The 18,251-nt window shown below is 47.9% G+C and overlaps 2 protein-coding genes across 3 annotated transcripts in view; one reads left to right on the top strand and one right to left on the bottom strand.

Moving 5' to 3' along the window:
- NSUN2 (NOP2/Sun RNA methyltransferase 2) overlaps positions 1 to 2,888 on the bottom strand; it is a 32,490-nt gene extending 29,602 nt beyond the window's left edge. For both annotated transcript variants that reach the window (XM_042233950.2, XM_012097179.5), the window contains exons 1-3: positions 2,732 to 2,888; positions 2,479 to 2,636; positions 1,070 to 1,174 (exon numbers count right to left, since the gene is read on the bottom strand). In XM_042233950.2, coding sequence (XP_042089884.1) covers positions 1,070 to 1,174; positions 2,479 to 2,636; positions 2,732 to 2,818 — 350 coding nt within the window. In that variant the 5' untranslated portion in view covers positions 2,819 to 2,888. The remainder of the gene's footprint in view (positions 1 to 1,069; positions 1,175 to 2,478; positions 2,637 to 2,731) is intronic.
- Positions 2,889 to 3,499: 611 nt separating this feature from the next.
- SRD5A1 (steroid 5 alpha-reductase 1) overlaps positions 3,500 to 18,251 on the top strand; it is a 36,278-nt gene continuing 21,526 nt past the window's right edge. The window contains exon 1 of the mRNA XM_027980176.3: positions 3,500 to 3,834. Coding sequence (XP_027835977.1) covers positions 3,554 to 3,834 — 281 coding nt within the window. The 5' untranslated portion in view covers positions 3,500 to 3,553. The remainder of the gene's footprint in view (positions 3,835 to 18,251) is intronic.

The following is an 18,251-nucleotide window of genomic DNA, read 5'->3' as shown; positions in this document are numbered from 1 at the left end:
CGGGACCGCTTCACACGCCTGAGCTGGATCAAGACACACAAACGAGCCACGTGACGCCGACAGGACAGCGAGGATAAAAGGAGGGTGAGCACGGGCCCTGGAGACAGAGCCCGACAGGACAGCTAGCGCAGTCCCGCTGAGCCTTTGCCGGGCGAGGAGCTATGATGTGATTTATAGTCACGGGAATCCCACTCATCTTGTGTGACTTTGGGTGATGTTGAGGAGTTCGAAATGGAGGCACAGTGCCCAGTGTGAACCTCCCTGAGGACTATTCAGAAACATCCGCTGTTTAGTAACGTCTCAGAAAGACATCGTGGGAACAGAAGCGGCGACTGATAAAGAGGAGGTCTCAGATTATCACTGTTAAGACACTCACTGACGGACACTTTAAGACACTGAGACGGGGGCTTTAAGGCTCACTGTCAAAGGACCTGATGCTGCAAGATGAAGAAACTGTTGCAGACAGACAGATGCCACTGGAGGCGCTGGCAGACAGACGGGGACTTCCAGCTCACACCTGTCCCAAGGCCCAGCTGCAGGCAGGGGGCCGACACTCATGCCGAGACGCCCCCTCCATCACCCCCTTTCCTTTCCTTCTCTGCGTGACTAACTTCTGTTGTGTAGTGTGTTCGTATGCAATAAACCAAGCCATTAGCAAAATGAAATGTTGGCTACACTCCATATGTCTCCCAGCCTCTGACTCTTACCTGGTCTTATGCTAGGCCCTGCAAAATAACATTAAATCTGCAACAGTTCTGACATGAAGACAAGGGTTTAAGTAGAAATGGTGGAAATGGTGACATCGAGGAAGAAAAGAAGCTGGACTGACTTGGAAAAACTGACGGAAATCAAGACTTCAATACACAGCGCTGCAAGTCACAGAGGAAAACTTGCACACGAGTGTGCAGTAAAGCGGAAGAAAGCTCTGGGAATAAGAACAGGAAAATGTCTCCAAAGTATATATAGGTTCTTTCGTGCCAAAATCAAACAGGTTACCAAGAAATAAATTCAAGCGACAAAGGTTAAAATCCCAGAGAAATATCCAACAGAATGAAGCTGTTACACCTACCAACTCAAGGGCTGTGGAACTTCAACTTTCTGCCCATCCACCTCCAGGTCCTCCAGTTCCTTGAAATACTTGTTCTTTAAGCAGTGGAGAATCTCTTTTGCATGGCTATCAAAAAAAATTTTTTGAAGTTTCAAATCAATCTGGAAAGCTAATTAAAGCTAATTCAAGACATCTTATCTCTTTATAAACCCAAGATTGTGTTTTGCATCAAAAGCCATCCTTGTGTGCCAAGTGAAGACATTCTTTAATTACTACCATTTTACTGCATTCTTTCAACGCTTAAACAGTCCTTGTCCTTTAATCTCTAAAAGGTGAAAACTACATACAATACTATTCTACTCCTTCTCTCCTGAACATCCCTCGAGTTTCATTTTCACTTTCAGGTCATCTTCAAAAGGTACAACTGCAACCGTATCCTGAAACTTACACACTGAAGGTTCATAAGGAAGAAACAACTTGATTAAGTGACATCTCTAAGTTTGTTTCGAAGGACACCACCGAAACAGGATCTGACCACAACAGTCCTAAAGGCCATTTTGCCCAGCAGAGGCACATCAAAGGACTAACACAGCCCACTGCAGGGACAGTCCCTGGCGGTCCAGTTGTTAAGACTATTTTTTTCCAATGCAGGGAGTGCAGGTTTGATCCCTGGTCTGGGAACTAAAATCCCACATGCCATGGGCTGAGGCCAAAATATTCGTAATTATCGTTTTTAATAAGTTAAGTAACCCACAGTAAACTTTAGACATCACAAAGTGAAAAGCCACCACATGTAACAGACTCCCCACCCCAAACTTGCACATAAAAAGGGATGAAGCACAGCTGCACCTGCAGGGGACGCTGGAAACTTACCTTTAATTTCCACCCATCATTCCAGGGCCCCCTCCTCCACTTACTCCCTACTTCCATGGATAAATACCCTGCTCAACAGCTGACGGGAAGGAGCTGATCACTGCCTCCTGTCTCCTTGCTTGACTATCTTAAGCCTTTTCGCTTTCTCCAAGACTGTTGCCTCTTTATTTGGTCTTTTCATTCTGCAGCTAGCAATAAGCCCACGTGCTCGGTTACACGACTCAAAAAAAAAAAAACACCACCACCATAAGCTTCACTTAACACTCACTAATGTCACAGGTTCTCATGTGTTCCAAAGGGTGGGGCATCGTCAACGGGCCCCCAAGAGTCAACTGCTTCTCATCTTGCACACTCGTGTCTGATTCTAACCTCCCAACTTGCCAGGTCCTCCTCCCCGTACTCTGTTGGGACACCCATGCTCCCTCTTCTCAAGGCCTCCAGGCTCTGGCATCCACACCGCTGACGTGTGCTTCTTGGGAGAAATACATTTCCGTTTTAAACCCGGGGCATTCTAAACCCCAACTCTCCGAGAAACGCGAAAGGCACGACCCCCTTACCTCTTGTAACCGGTAATTCTTAAAGTGGCCGGGAGAGGCTCCCTGAGCGCTCCCATGAACTGGTCCCACTCGCCCTCGGGCACGATCTTGAGCTCCTGGTAGTAGTGCTCGAACAGCTTGTTCTCCTTGACGATCTCGGGATAGCCGCCTTCCCAGCCCTGAGGAGTGAGAAACTTGGCACCCGGGGCCGCAAAGCCGCCCTTCGCCGCCCCGCAGGCCTCGGGGCCCCGGCCCGCCCTCCCCCGGGTCCTACCGCCCCATTGCGCTTTCCGCCGTCCTCCGCGCTCTCGGAACGCTGCTGCTGCTGCTGGAGCCGCCGGCCCCGCGACCGCCGCCCCATGGCCCACGCGGCCGCGCACGCCGCCCGTACGGCCCGACCCGCCACCGTCGGCCGCTAGCACTTCCGGGCTGCAGCTCGAGGACCCCGCGGGTCCGCACATGCGCCTCCCCGGGACCTGCAGGGAGGGAGGGACCTGCAGGAGCGCAAGGATTTCCGCGTCGGCTCAGGCACCGATGCGGGCAGCCCGAGGTCGCGCGTGCGCACCGCGGAAATGACGCTCGGTCGGGGAGGGTCCGAAGTGGGCGGGGGCCTAGTAGGCGGGGCTCTAGCAGCGTGGGAGGGGCGGGCGGGCGGACGTCGTGCCCCGTCCCCGGCGCGCACCCGCGACTAAGGTAGACGGTCCGGGAGTGCCCGGAGTGGGCGGGGTCTAGAGGGCGGGGCATGGGGGGGCTCTAGGCGCGTGGGCGGGGCGGGTCCGCGGCGCGCACCCGGGATTGGTGAGACGGTCGGGGAGGGCCTGGAATGGGCGGGGTTCTGGCCGTGTGGTTGTGGCGAGCCGGCGCCCCAGGCCTCCCACCCGGTCCCCCGCGCGCACCCAGGACTAGGGAGACTGGGGGCGCGTGGCTCCGGGGCCGCCCGCACGGGGCGGATCCGGGCCGAGGGCTTTGACCGCGGTCGCCGGCCTCAGGTAACCGCGCCTCCCGCCCCCCACCTCACCCCGCCCGCCGCCGCCGCCGCCCTATATGTGGCCCGACGCAGCCGCCGGGCCATGGAGCACGCCTGCCGTCACCCACCATGGAGCTGGCCGAGCGGTTCCTGCTGGACGCGCTCGCCTACCTGGAATGCGCCCTGGGCGTCGTGTGCTACGTGCTGCTGAAGCTGGTGGGCTCGCCCTACGGGCGCTACGCGTCGCCCGGCTCTGCCTTCGAGCTGCCGGCGCGGGCCGCCTGGGCCGTGCAGGAGCTGCCCTCGTTGGCCCTGCCGCTCCTCGCGTGCGCGGGCGCGCCGGCCGAGCGCCTCAACCGCTGGCCCAACTGCATCCTCCTGGCCATGTTCCTCGTCCACTATGCGCAACGGTAAGAGCGGGCGGCCCCGCGCTTCCCCCAGCCGCCCCTGTTGCGCCCCCTTCTCCCCGCCGCCCCTGGTTGGTGCGCCACCTTCTCCCCACCGCCCCTGGTGCACCACCCGCGTGCCACCCCGGGCCGGCTCCCTGCACCTGTGCACCAGGTCCTGGCGCCCTCTCCGTGCGCCCCTGCTCTCTCTCCCCCAGCGCCGTCTTCCTGCTTTTCTAGTTCCATCGTGGACTCTGTTGAGGGGAAGATTGTTGCCCCCTGTCAGATGCACCTTGGGGGTCTGGTTTCCAGTTACTGAATGGGTCACGTTCAGGGACTTTCTCCTCTACAATACAGGCAGGTGCCTCCAGCACTGTGGAAGTAGCCTTCCAAGAAATAAGCGGTAAACACATCTAAGGTCTTTAAGCTAACTTACAGATGTTTGGTTTTTGTGAAGAAGGCTCATTGGCTGTGTCTGTACCCTTCAGGTCTGTAACAAGTTGGGACTCTCTCCGGGTCTTAGGCTTTGGCTTTTGCACAGCTTCCCTGGTGGCTCATCTGGTAAAGAATCTGCCTGCATTGCAGGAGACCTGGGTTCGATTCTTGGATGGGGAAGACCCCCTGGAGAAGGGAATGGCAACCCACTCCAGTATTCTTGCCTGGAGAATCCATGCGGACAGAGGAGCCTGGCGGGCTACAGTCCATAGGGTCGCAGAGGGTCGGACACAACTGAGCGACTAATATTTTCACACTTTTGCATAGCTAAACCAAATGGCTGCTCGAAAGCTTAAAATCAAAATTTGAAAATTTGTATTCAGACTTCGAAAGGCTGCCCAGTTAAAAGGGGTGTTCTCTGCCCGTCAGGGACCTTAGCTCAACTGCTTTGGGAATGTGGGCAGGTTACTTGACCTCTCTGGTTGTGGGTCCCACCTTAGGACACCCACTTCACAGAGCAGTAGAAGTCAGTGCCGGTGTCTCTGAGCCTCTCTTGAACCCCTGGGCAGCTGCATCCCAGTCCGCTTTTAAGTTTTAAGCAGACACTGGAAATGCACAGTCGGTGTTCCATGAAGTCTCTCTGAGTGCTCTGTACCTGACAGTCCTAGAGAATTCCTGTAAGCAAACTCAGTAACAGACTCACCAGTGCGTTTCCCAGTCACATCTGACTCTTTGCAACCGACCCCATGGACTGTAGCCTGCAAGGCTCCTCTGTCCATGAAAGTCTCCAGGCAAGGATACTGGAGTGGGTAGCCATTCCCGTCTCCAGGGGATCTTCCCGACCCGGGGGCTGAACCCAGGTCTCCAGCATTGCGGGCAGATCCTTTACTGTCTCAGCCAACAGGGAAGCCCAAGTTTGCCATAAATCCATACCAAAGCCGGGAGCCGATCGGTGACTTGCAGCACCTAAACCTGGCCAGTAGTTTCATTCATGAAGAGAGGAGACCTCTACAGCAAGGCTGCCACCCACAGCCTTATGTGTTCATATTACTGTACACATAGCCCGTGTGGTTTGGGGACATTTAAGTTTTCCAAACTTTCCAGCTTGAGCAAACTCCAGGAGATGGTGAATGACAGGGATGCCTGGTGTTCGGCAGTCCATTGGTTGCAAAGAGTCAGACTTGACTGAGCAACTAAATGACAAGTTTTCCAAATAGAAGAGATAAACATCTTCCATTCTACCCAAGAAGCTAATTTATTCAACGGTCATTTGACCTAAGTCAGTGAGCACTGTCGACTAAAAAAGATGTACAACTTGAGAGTTGTGAGTTAAGTTTTATTGGGGGCAAAATGAAGACTGTCAGAGAAGGCAATGGCACCCCACTCCAGTACTCTTGCCTGGAAAATCCCATGGATGGAGGGGCCTGGTAGGCTGCAGTCCATGGGGTCGCTAAGAGTCTGACAAAACTGAGCGACTTCACTTTCACTTTTCGTTTTCATGCATTGGAGAAGGAAATGGCAACCCACTCCAGTGTTCTTGCCTGGAGAATCCCAGGGATGGGGGAGTCTGGTAGGCTGCCGTCTATGGGGTCGCACAGAGTCGGACACGACTGAAGCGACTTAGTAGTAGTAGTACTGGTAATGAAGACTGTGGCCCGGGAGGCAGCATCTCTGATGCCTCTGAGAGACTGCTCCAAAGCGGCAGTGGGGGAAGGTCAATATATAAGGTTTTGGTGAAGGGGAAGTTCAGTGCCATGAGGCACTCATTTTACAAAAGGTTTTTGTTAGTCTTGAGGATCTGATGTCACCATGAAGGGATTTAGAGCTTTCTGTAGATATGAGAAGATGCAAAGATTGATAATCATAAAATCTGTTCCTAAAAACATCCAACTATTTAAAGACCTGTCCCTCTAGATTCTCTGGAGCACAGAGTGCCTCACTCCACCACGAACTCCCTCAGGGGTTGTTGAAGGTCAACAGCTATAGCAGCCTGGGGTTCAATTTCCCTGCAGGCAGACGGCAGTGATCTTGCTAATTGCCAATTTGTAGTTGACACAGCCCCCTTGCGGTCATAAATCCAGCCATACATTGAGGGGCATTTCATAACCATTTTGTCCCTCCTTGCTGGGAAGGCTCATTCCCAGTTCTGAAGAAGGTTTTTGCTGATAAGCCACCCAGTGTGCTATTACTGGACTAGATCTTAACAGTCAGAGATGTCGGGACACCTGTCTTCTAGTTATGGTCCAGGCAAGTATTCCCTCTTGTTGCATGAAAATGCCTAGAGTTACACTGTTACAATCATTGATCATATATTGAGCTATACATTTGATCAGCTGCTCCAAGTCTAATCATCATTTTCATTGGAGGCTCCATCATACACCTGGTAATACAAGAAATAATAATCTTGTGAAACAAGCAAAATGCAAATGGTAAAGTTAATAACATTAGTGGAATTAAAAGTAAATAGTTTAACCATGAGCCTCCCACAGCAAACCAGTTTTGTTTTTTTTTTTAAGATCGTCAAGACTAGGGAATGAGTCACTTAAAGCAGAAATCTGACTTTTCATATGGTTCATCAAATGTGTTATATTAGAGAATTCATCAGGTATAAAAACGTAGGATTCAGTTTGAATTATGGCGCAGGTGCTTCCCTGAAATGCTGTAAGGATGTCAAGGGCCATGCAGTTGTGTAGCACTGCCTTTTTCATCATAGAGATCTCAGAATTCAGTAGGCTAATAGCCCGATTACTATCATTTAAAGCTTATGAAAGTTGTTAAGGCTTCAGTTCAGTTCAGTTCAGTCGCTCAGTCGTGTCGAACTCTTTGCGACCCCATGAATTGCAGTACGCCAGGCCTCCCTGTCCATCACCAACTCCCAGAGTTCACTGAGACTCATGTCTATTGAGTCGGTGATGCCATCCAGCCATCTCACCCTCTGTCATCCCCTTCTCTTCCTGCCCCCAATCCCTCCCATCAACAGGGTCTCTTCCAATGAGTCAACTCTTCACGTGAGGTGGCCAAAATATTGGAGTTTCAGCTTTAGCATCAGTCCTTCCAATGAACACCCAGGACTGATCTCCTTTAGGATGGACTGGCTGGACCTCCTTGCAGTCCAAGGGACTCTCAAGAGTCTTCTCCAACACCACAGTTCAAAAGCATCAATTCTTCAGCACTCAGCTTTCTTCACAGTCCAACTCTCACATCCATACATGACCACTGAAAAAACCATAGCCTTGACAAGACAGACTTTTGTCGGCAAAGTAGTATCTTTGCTTTTTAATATGCTATCTAGGTTGGTCATAACTTTCCTTCCGAGGAGTAAGTGTCTTTTAATTTCATGGTTGCAATCACTATCTACAGTGATTTTGAAGCCCCCCAAAATAAAGTCTGACACTGTTTTCACTGTTTCCCCATCTATTTGCCAAGAAGTGATGGGACCAGATGCCATGATCTTCGTTTTCTGAATGTTGAACTTTAAGCCAACTTTTTCACTCTCCTCTTTCACTTTCATCAAGAGGCTTTTAGTTCCTCTTCACTTTCTGCCATAAGGGTGGTGTCATCGGCATGTCCGAGGTTATTGATACTCCTCCCGGCAATCCTGATTCCAGTTTGTGCTTCTTCCAGTCCAGCGTTTCTCATGATGTACTCTGCATATAAGTTAAATAAGCCGGGTGACAATATACAGCCTTGACGTAGTCCTTTTCCTATTTGGAACCAGTCTTTTGCTCCGTGTCCAGTTCTAACTGTTGCTTCCTGACCTGCATATAGATTTCTTAAGAGGCAGGTCAGGTGGTCTGTATTCCCATCTCTTTCAGAATTTTCCACAGTTTATTGTGATCCACACAGTCAAAGGCTTTGGCATAGTAAGTAAAGCAGAAATAGATGCTTTTCTGGAACTCTCTTGCTTTTTCCATGATCCAGCAGATATTGGCAATTTGATCTGGGTTCTTCCGCCTTTTCTAAAACCAGCTTGAATATCAGGAAGTTCACGGTTCACGTATTGCTGAAGCCTGGCTTGGAGAATTTTGAGCATTACTTTACTAGCGTGTGAGATGAGTGCAATTGTACAGTAGTTTGAGCATTTGGGGCATTGCCTTTCTTTGGGATTGGAATGAAAACTGACCTTTTCCAGTCCTGTGGCCACTGCTGAGTTTTCCAAATTTGCTGGCATATTGAGTGCAGCACTTTGACAGCATCATCTTTCAGGATTTGAAACAGCTCAACTGGAATGCCATCACCTCCACTCGCTTTGTTCGTAGTGATGCTTTCTAAGGCCCACTTGACTTCACATTCCAGGATGTCTGGCTCTAGATGAGTGATCACACCATCGTGATTATCTGGGTTGTGAAGATCTTTTTGTACAGTTCTTCTGTGTATTCTTGCCTAATAGATCTAAATAAATTCCTCCCTTCTCAAGGTCTCTAGAATGCCTTTGAGATTTCCATACCTGTTACTGAGATAATCTTCCTAACTTACCTGATAAAGCTGCTGGAAACTAAGAGCTTCTAGTATCTGGAGAGTTCAGATAGAAAAGATAAATGTCGATTTGTTTGTAAAATGTAATTTTACCAAATAACTGTCATAATTACTTCGAGAAGAAAGTTTTAATTTTTTTTCTTACACCTGGAAAACACAGATTCAAATCAGTAATTTTTCAGATAGAAACCATAAGCATATTCACCATTCAGTCCTTTTGTGAACCTTTGTGAAGGTTTTCCACTAGAATCCTTACCAGTTCAGAAACTAGTATTTATCCAAAAGTCCTTTCTATAAATCTTCTTGAAGAGGAAGCATTTTTGAGAAACTTGGTTAGTGCTGTGACAATATTTTGAGATAGTAACTATAATTATGCCTGATAACATTACACCCAAACATATCAGAATTTTAGGAACTCCACACAGTTTCTAGGACATGTACATCAGCAACATTTACTGTACAATATAACCCGAGACTTATTCACTTGACAGTACTCCCCCATGTAATTCTGTATACAAAGTGAACCTAATTAATGTAATATCTCTCTTTGGGATGTTTCAGGGGCCCTCTGAAGCTAGCTAGAAATCTTCATTAGAATGATTTAGGAAGCTTTGTCAACAAATATCAAAAAGGTTTAGAGCACTCAGTCAAATGGGATTATAGTTCACTGTGAAACAATACTATTCACTTAGCCAAAGCAACAATAAGGGATTTCAGAATCATTTAAGAGATAAAGAAACTAAAATTTAAATCTATTATCATAGGCAGTTCAACATCTGAAGAAAAGGTGTCCTCTAGACAGAGAGAAAAGCTAAATTCAAGTTTTTGTACCAGCTTTCTTTATTTGAAAGGTAAACTTAAAGTCAACTTTATCTTAAACTTAGTCCTAACCACGTACAGGACCCTTCTCTCGTGGTTCCCTTGTTGCAAGCCTCATCCCTTTCCGTACCTGTCACTGTGTTCTTCCATCCTAAAAAGCCGCCTGTGAGCCAGGCTTACTTCCTGTTCCTGTCACGAAATGCCATTCCATTCCTCATTCCTTCTCTACTGAAAACACACTACTTACTTCCCTCAAGCAACTAAGAACTGACTTTTATGTTAGCATTTTATATATAGATCAGTGAGCATAGATACCACTAATTTCTAAACGCTTTGCTTTCTTAGAACATTTTAGGATGACACCAAACATCATTCATTTTTAATTCCAAATCACTTTAGTTTCTCTGTAAGAGGAGATTGGTGGTCAGTAATAAATGTTTCAAAATCGTATTTTATTTGGAAAATGACTTAGCTATTCAGTAGACTTCCAACACTTAGTTAAGTACAACCCTTAGAAGTTCAGGTTACCCCAGTCTGCAGAGACTATTTTAGACGGACATTCCTAAAGCATAATTATTCTTAACAGAGTCTATCTAAAGGCTCATATCTCATTTGCATTTTTAAGAAGTTTTTTCACTTGAGAGAATTTCCATGCTGACAAACTTGTAACACATGTAATAATATTTAACTTCTGTTAAACCTAGGTACAATGAAAATATTCTGCTTAATGTTAATTACTCTTAGACATGTCTACATTATTTAGATCAACAAACAAACATTAATACCAGGTATTTAATGCTGAATATTTCCCAGTTCACATGAACCTGAAATTCGTTTAGGTTAATTTGTCTTGTATTTAGAATTATTTGAATTGTACAAGCCCACTTTTTTTTTTTTTAAGCCAATAAGATTAAACGTCATTTACACACTGATCTCGGCAATCGGCAATATTACCCACAGTACAAAGATGCACACTGAGACATAACATTTATCCAAATAAATGGAGAACAAAGTTATGTTTTTCAAACTTAGTTATGAATCAGGTATCGCAATACAAAACACACTAATTGTAAAAATGGTTGGAGTAAGATTTGAAAAGGCTTTGTTCCACTTTTTTTTCTTTTGGTTTCATGAATTAGAGATGGTCTAGGTAAGTGATCCAGAAAGCTCAAGTCTAAAGGTATGGGAGGAATTATTTCCTCAGGGCAAGTATTCTTAAAGAGATAACTTTGTTCATCAAACTTTCTCTGGAGTCTAAAGAATATTGTGACCACATTGTCAAAAATTGTTTTTCTGTTTTATAGCCAAGTTTTAGACCAAGTATGCTCAGCTTGGCCCTGATAACAAGGGCCGATTGGTCCCAGCAGGGACTGTGCCTCTGGGGAAGTGGGGGCCTCCGTTTGATCACCCCAGGCTGCTAATTACGAAGGAAGTGGACAAGAACAGGAGTGCACAATGGACTGAGAGCTCGTCCCAAAGCCTCCCGCCAGTCGGAGACGTCTGTCGCCCCTGCTTTGCTGTGCCAGCCCAGACTGAGGAAGAAGGGCTGTGTGAATCCCAACCTGGTCAGACTAGTGGCGGGAGAGACACCAACCACGGGGCTTGGGACACGTGCTTGGGAGATGCGAGCCCGAGTGGGCAGCAAATTCCAGAACTTGGTGGCCGTCTGCCGAGGCCCTGGGCTGGGTGGTGGGCTGACCGTGGTGGTGGGACAGGGTCCTGCCCTAGGGGAGCGTTAGCATCGTGAAGCACCAGAGCCGGGTGCAAGGGCTTCCCGTGGTCTGTGGGAGGGGTGTCTGCCTGCATGTTGGATAATCGTCCTTTAGCACACCTTGTCTGAGGATCCACTGACGCCTTGCTCACGGTGGGCGTGTGAGGCAAGAGGTTCTCTGAAGACATCGCTGAGGATGAGAGAAACACTTGTACTTTTGCTAAGTACAAGGGTAGAATCAACAGGACCTCTGGAGGAGAGCCGGGGACGGCGGGGCAGGCCTGCCTAGGAAGCAGCTGTCAGACAGAGGCCCTGACCCCTGGGGATGGACAAGGATGTTTGTAGGCATTTTTTTTTTTTAATCCATGGCAAACCACGTCGTTGTGCCGGTCGCCCTTGCATGGGGTCAGCGTGGAGGTCAGCTGTTGATCTCAGGCCTCTGAGTCCCGAGGGCACTGTCCACACCTTGTCACATCACCCTGGGCTTTGTTTGTGTGCAGAGTGTGACCTTTCACCTGCTCACCCCAGGCACGTGTGTACTGGAAATGAGCAACTTTCAGTTATCAGGTCTGCTCAGAGCCTCTCCACGCCGGGGTCTTGGGGTGGCGCCCTCAACCCTGTCTCAGCTCATGTTCTGCTTTCTGTCAAGCCAAGCAGGGACTCAGTGTGACCTGAACCCAGGGCGCCTGAGTCACTGATTCCCACTGGGCAGTCAGTGAGCGACTCACTGCGTCCTTTCTTCATCAGCCCCTCTGTGTAACGGTAGTCACAAACCCAAATCCCACTGGGGCCCCCAGTTACCACCTTTGCCCTGAGGCCACAGAGGAAGGGGGCCAAACACACCCCGCCCCACCCCCAAGTCCCAGAGTGCGGACTCTGAAACGCCCACCGCGAGGCCTGTGCTCAGCCAGGTCTGTGACCCTGTGGGATCCTGGTTCTCTTGTCATTCCTCACGGTAGCACCTCAAAGCTTATCACCGGCTTGAGGTTCAGCTTCCCTCCTGCTGGAATCCATCAATGACCTGGGGAGAGCCTTGGTCAGCTGCTCTTTAAAATGTGTCATAAGGGACTTCCAGGGATTCCCTGGTGGCTCAGACGGTTAAGAATCCACTTGCAACGCAGAAGACCTGGGTTCACTCCCTGGGTCGGGAAGATCTGCTGGAGAAGGAAATGGCAACCCAATCCAGTATTCTGGCCTTGGAAATCCCATGGACAGAGGAGCCTGGTGAGCTACAGTCCATGGGGTTGCAAAGAGTCGGACACTGAGCAGCTAACACTCAACACACAAGGGGCTTCCCAGATGGTGCTAGTGGTAAAGAACTCGCCTGCCAATGTAGGAGACAAGCGTTTGATCCCTGCGTCCGGAAGATTCCTTGGAGAAGGAAATGACAACCAGTTCTAGGATTCTCACCTGGATAATCCCATGAACTTCTCTGATAGCTCAGTTGGTAAAGAATTTGCCTGCAACCCAGGCCACTTGGGTTTGATTCCCAGATTGGGAAGAACTCCTGGAGAAGGGATAGGCTACCCACTCCAATATTCTTGGGCTTCCCTTGTGGCTCAGCTTCCACTGTACAATCATAAGGGATTTGAATTAGGTCATATCTGAATGGTCTAGTGGTTTTCCCTACTTTCTTCAATTTAAGTCTGAATTTGGCAATAAGGAGTTCATGATCTGGGCCCCAGTCAGCTCCCAGTCTTGTTTTTGCTGACTGACTGTATAGAGCTTTTCCATCTTTGGCTGCAAAGAATGTAATCAGTCCAATTTCAGTATTGGCCATCTGGTGATGTCCATGTGTAGAGTCTTCTCTTGTGTTGTTGGAAGAGGGTGTTTGCTATGATCAGTGCGTTCTCTTGGCAAAACTATTAGCCTTAGCCCTGCTTCCTTCTGTACTCCAAGGCCAAATTTGCCTGTTACTCCAGGTGTTTCTTGACTTCCTACTTTTCCATTCCAGTCCCCTATAATGAAAAGGACATCTTTTTTGAGTGTTAGTTCTAGAAGGTTTTGTAGGTCTTCAGAACCATTCAACTTGAACTTCTTCAGCATTACTGGTCAGGGCATAGATTTGGATTACTGTGATATTCAGTGGTTTGCTTTGGAAATGAACAGAGATTATTCTATCATTTTTGAGATTGCATTCAAATACTGCATTTCCGACTCTTGTTGACTGTGATGGCTACTCCATTTCTTCTAAGGGATTCTTGCCTACAGTAGTAGATATAATGGTCATCTGAGTTAAATTCACCCATTCCAGTCCATTTTAATTTGCTGATTCCTAAAATGTTGACATTCACTCTTGCCATCTCCTGTTTGACCACTTCCAATTTGCCTTGATTCATGGACCTGACATTCCAGGTTCCTATGCAATATTGCTCTTTACAGCATCGGACCTTGCTTCTGTCACCAGTCACATCCACAACTGGGTATTGCTTTTGCTTTGGCTCTGTCTCTTCATTCTTTCTGGAGTTATTTCTCCACTGATCTCCAGTAGCATATTGGGCACCTACCGACCTGGGGAGTTCCTCTTTCAGTGTCCTATCTTTTTGGCTTTTCATACTGTTCATGGTTTACCATTCCCTTCTCCAGTGGACCACGTTTTGTCAGAACTCTCCACCATGACCTGTCCCCCTTGGGTGGCCCCACACGGCATAGCTTAGTTTCATTGAGTTAGACAAGGCTGTGGTCCATGTGATCAGATTCGTTAGTTTTCTGTGATTGTGGTTTTCAGTCTGTCTGCCCTCCGATGGAGAAGGATAAGAGGCTGATGGAAGCTTCCTGATGGGAGAGAGGGACTGAGGGGGAAACTGGATCTTGTTCTGACGGGCAGGGCCATGCTCAGTAAATCTTTAATCCAACTTTCTGTGGATGGGAGGGGCTGTGTTCCCTCCCTGTTCTTTGACCTGAAGCCAAACTATGGTAATGAAGGTAATGAAGATAATGGTGACCTCTTTCAAAAGGTCTCAGGATGCACTACAGCACTCAGTGCCCCCAGCCCTGCAGCAGGCCCCCGCTGACCCACGCCTCCGCCAGAGACTCCTGGAAAGTCTGGGTCAGTCTCTTGTGGGGTCACTTGGGTTCCTCTCTCTTGGGTCTTGTTGTGCACAAGCTTTTCCCTTACAATTATGCAGTGGAAGTGACAAATAGATTCAAAGGATTAGATCTGATAGACAAAGCGCCTGAGGAACTATGGACAGAGGTTCATGACATTGTACAAAAGGAAGTGATCAAGACCATTCCCAAGAAAAAGAAATGGAAATAGGCAAAATGGTTGCCTGAGGAGGCCTTACAAACAGCTATGAAAAGAAGAGAAGCAAAAGGCAAAGGAGAGAAGGAAAGATACACCCATCTGAATGCAGAGTTCCAAAGAATAGCAAGGAGAGATGAGAACGCCTTCCTCAGTGAACAATGCAAAGAAGTAGAGGAAAGCAACAGAATGGGAAAGACTAGAGACCTCTTCAAGAAAATTAGAGATACCAAGGGAACGTTTCATGCAAAGACGGGCACAATAAAGGACAGAAATGGTATAAACCTAAACAGAAGCAGAAGATATTAAGAAAAGGGGGCAAGAATACCCAGAAGAACTATACAAAAAAGATCTTCATGACCCAGATAACCACAATGGTATGATCACTCACCCAGAGCCAGACATCATGGAATGTGAAGTCAAGTGGGCCTTAGGAAACATCACTATGAACAAAGCTAGTGGAGGTGATAGAATTCCAGTTGAGCTATTTCAAATCCTAAAAGATGATGCTGTGAAAGTACTGCAGTCAATATGCCAGCAAATTTGGAAAACTCAGCAGTGGCCACAGGACTGGAAAAGGTCAATTTTCATTCCAATCCCAAAGAAAGGCAATGCCAAAGAATGCTCAAACTACCGCACAACTGCACTCATCTCACATGCTAGTAAAGTAATGCTCAAAATTGTCCAGCGAAGGCTTCAATAGTACATGAACTGTGAACTTCCAGATATTCAAGCTGGATTTAGAAAAGTCAGAGGAACCAGAGATCAAATTGCCAACATCCACTGGATCATCGAAAAAGCAAGAGAATACCAGAAGAACATTACTGCTCTACTGACTGCGCTAAAGCAGTCAGTGTGGATCACAACTGATTGTGTGGATCACAACAAATGGTGGAAATTCTTAAAGCGATGGGAATACTAGATACCTGACCTACCTCCTGAGGAATCTATACCCAGGTCAGGAAGCAACAGTTAGAACTGGACATGGAACAACAGACTGGTTCCAGATAGGAAAAGGAGTACGTCAAGGCTGTATATTGTCACCCGGCTTATTTAACTTATATGCAGAGTACTTCATGAGAAATGCTGGGCTGGATGAAGCACAAACTGCAATCAAGATTGCTGGGAGAAATAGCAATAACCTCAGAAACGCAGATGACACCACGCTTATGGCAGAAAGTGAAGAAGAACTAAAGAGCCTCTTGAGAGTGAAAAAGTTGGCATAAAACTCAACATTCAGAAACTAAGATTATGGCATCTGATCCCATTACTTCATGGCAAATAGATGGGGAAACAGTGAGAGGCTTTATTTTTCCAGGCTCCAAAATCACTGCAGATGGTGACTGCAGCCATGAAATTAAAAGATGCTTGTTCCTGGAAAGAAAAGTTATCATCAACCTATACAGCATGTTAAAAAGCAGAGACTTTACTTTGCCAACAAAGGTCCATCTAGTCAAAGCTGTGGTTTTTCCAGTAGTCATGTATGGATGTGAGAGTTGGACTGTAAAGGAAGCTGAGCGCTGAAGAATTGATGCTTTTGGACTGTGGTGTTGGAGAAGACTCTTGTTTCGTTTTCTTGCTATAAGAAATAATGCAATCATTCAGTAAATGATTTGACCCTCGAAATAGAAGCAGTTGGACATCATCTCCCAGGGCAGCCTATAAGGTCACCAACCCAATTTTGGGAACACTTAAGTAGCCAACTTGGGTGATCTGGCAGTAACTTAGGTAATGGTGGGCTTCCTCGGTGGCTCAGTGGCGGGAAATCCACCTGCAATATTGGGGATGCAGGTTCAGTTCCTTCAGGAAGATCCCCTGGAGGAGTAGATGGCAACCCACTCCAGTATTCTTGCCTAGAGGATCCCACGAACAGAGAAGCCTGCTGGGCTACAGTCCATGGCGCCATAAAGTCAGACATGACTAAGCATGCGTCTACTTATCCACTTACTAGGAAATGGTAGATCTAGTCATTTTCAAATGGTTAAATGAGAATTGTTGTTAATTTTAATAATTAATTGTTTCACTTCTTTCTCAACAATTTAACATCACTGTAATCTACAGCCCTTCTAGATTTGGATCAGTTCCTTTTTCTTATCTTTCCTTCTGTAAAAAGAAAGGAATTCAGTGATTATAGTGATTAAACTGTGATAAAGCTATGTATTTAAACAAGGATTTTGCCCTTTCAAGGTGAGGCTGCAAACACAAAGAATACTTTACTGTCGGTCACTCTAACCTTTGGCATAAAAGTTTTCCACAAGGCACAGGCGAGGATTTGGTGTGCCCTTCTCGTTCTCCAGTTTTCTGGTGTGTTTCCACATTATACATGCCTTGTCCTTGCATGTGCGCTTAGTCACTCAGTCATGTCTGAGTCTTTGTGACCCTATGGACTGTAGCCCACAGGCTCCTCCCCACCCTTTCTGGTTCCTCTTGGCCTAAGGCAAAGGGAAACGCTGCTGGTAGCAGCTGCATGGCTTTCCAAGGAAAATGGAACAACCCAGAAGGATGAAGACCACCCAGAAGATGCCAGGAGGGGGCACGGCGCTCCGCTCTGGAAGGCGTGTCGCATCTGAGTGTCCAGCCGCTGAAGACCCGGTCTGTGAGCCAGGGCGGCTGGTCCCCAGGGACATGCTCAGCCTCTGGGGAAGGAGAGGGTGGGGAAAACAATCTCAGCTCCCTGCTGGAGGTCTGTGGGCCTGGGTGGCATTGCTTGGGAGAGTTTGTTCCAACCTCCTGGTTTTGTGGACATCAGGGTCCCTGCTGAGCCCTCCAAGGACAGAGAGCAACAGAAGAGACCTGTGTCAGCCTAAGGCCCTGTCTCCAGTCCTGGCCCCTTTGCTGACATCTCACGTGAGACCAAAGAGAGAGAAATCCTCTCCCCAGGTTGTTTGTGACCGGCTCCCACAGGCACAGAGATCAGGGCACCCTTCCTGGTCATCTGGGGAACAGTACAGGTGTGTGTAGTCCCCACTGGCCACCGGCCAGCCCCAGACCACAGTGGCTGTCCGAAACCCAAGTGTTGGGGCCACAGGCAAGAGTGCTTTCGAAGAAAACCCAGGTGACATGTCCAGATTAGATCTGCTGTTGTGATCTGGACTAAGGACTGTGAACTTCCCTGGAAAGGGCCGGTTGTGTCTGCCCAGCTTTCCGGCCCAAAGGGCAAAGGAAGATCCTTGGTGTCGCAACTGATAACTGAAGAGGAAACAGATGTTCACAGAAATTGTGTCGAGAGAATTCAAAATATAATAACACCTCAATGCAGTTTTGGTAATAGACATGTAATGAGAAGAATGGGATTCTTTTTTGTTGTTGCTGGGGAATAAAATTTAACTTGAGGCTTCCCTGGAGGCTCAGTGGTAAAGAATCCACTAGCAATGCAGGTGAGGGATCGATCCCTGGGTGGGGAAGGTCCCCCAGAGAAGGAAATGGCCACCCACTCCAGTATTCTTGCCTGGGAAATCCCATGGACAGAGGAGCCTGGCGGGCTGCAGTCCATGGGGCCATGAACAGTCAGACATGACTTAGTGACTAAACGACAATAGCAACAAGTTGCTGGTCTAGGAAAGTGAAAGTGTTAGTTGCCCAACTGTGTCCAATTCTTTGCGACCCCATGGACTGTAGCCCACCAGGCTCCTCCATCCATGGAATTCTCCAGGCAGGAATACTGGAATGGGTTGTCATTCCCTTCTTCGGGGGATCTTCCCAAGCCAGAGATCAAATCTGGGTCTCCCGCGTTGCAGACAGATTCTTTACTGTCTG

This window comes from Ovis aries, chromosome 16 (genome assembly GCF_016772045.2).
Source record: "Ovis aries strain OAR_USU_Benz2616 breed Rambouillet chromosome 16, ARS-UI_Ramb_v3.0, whole genome shotgun sequence".
Taxonomy (NCBI): domain Eukaryota; kingdom Metazoa; phylum Chordata; class Mammalia; order Artiodactyla; family Bovidae; genus Ovis; species Ovis aries.
The sequence above is the reverse complement of the archived record's forward strand: the minus strand, read 5'-3'. Positions and strand labels throughout refer to the sequence as shown.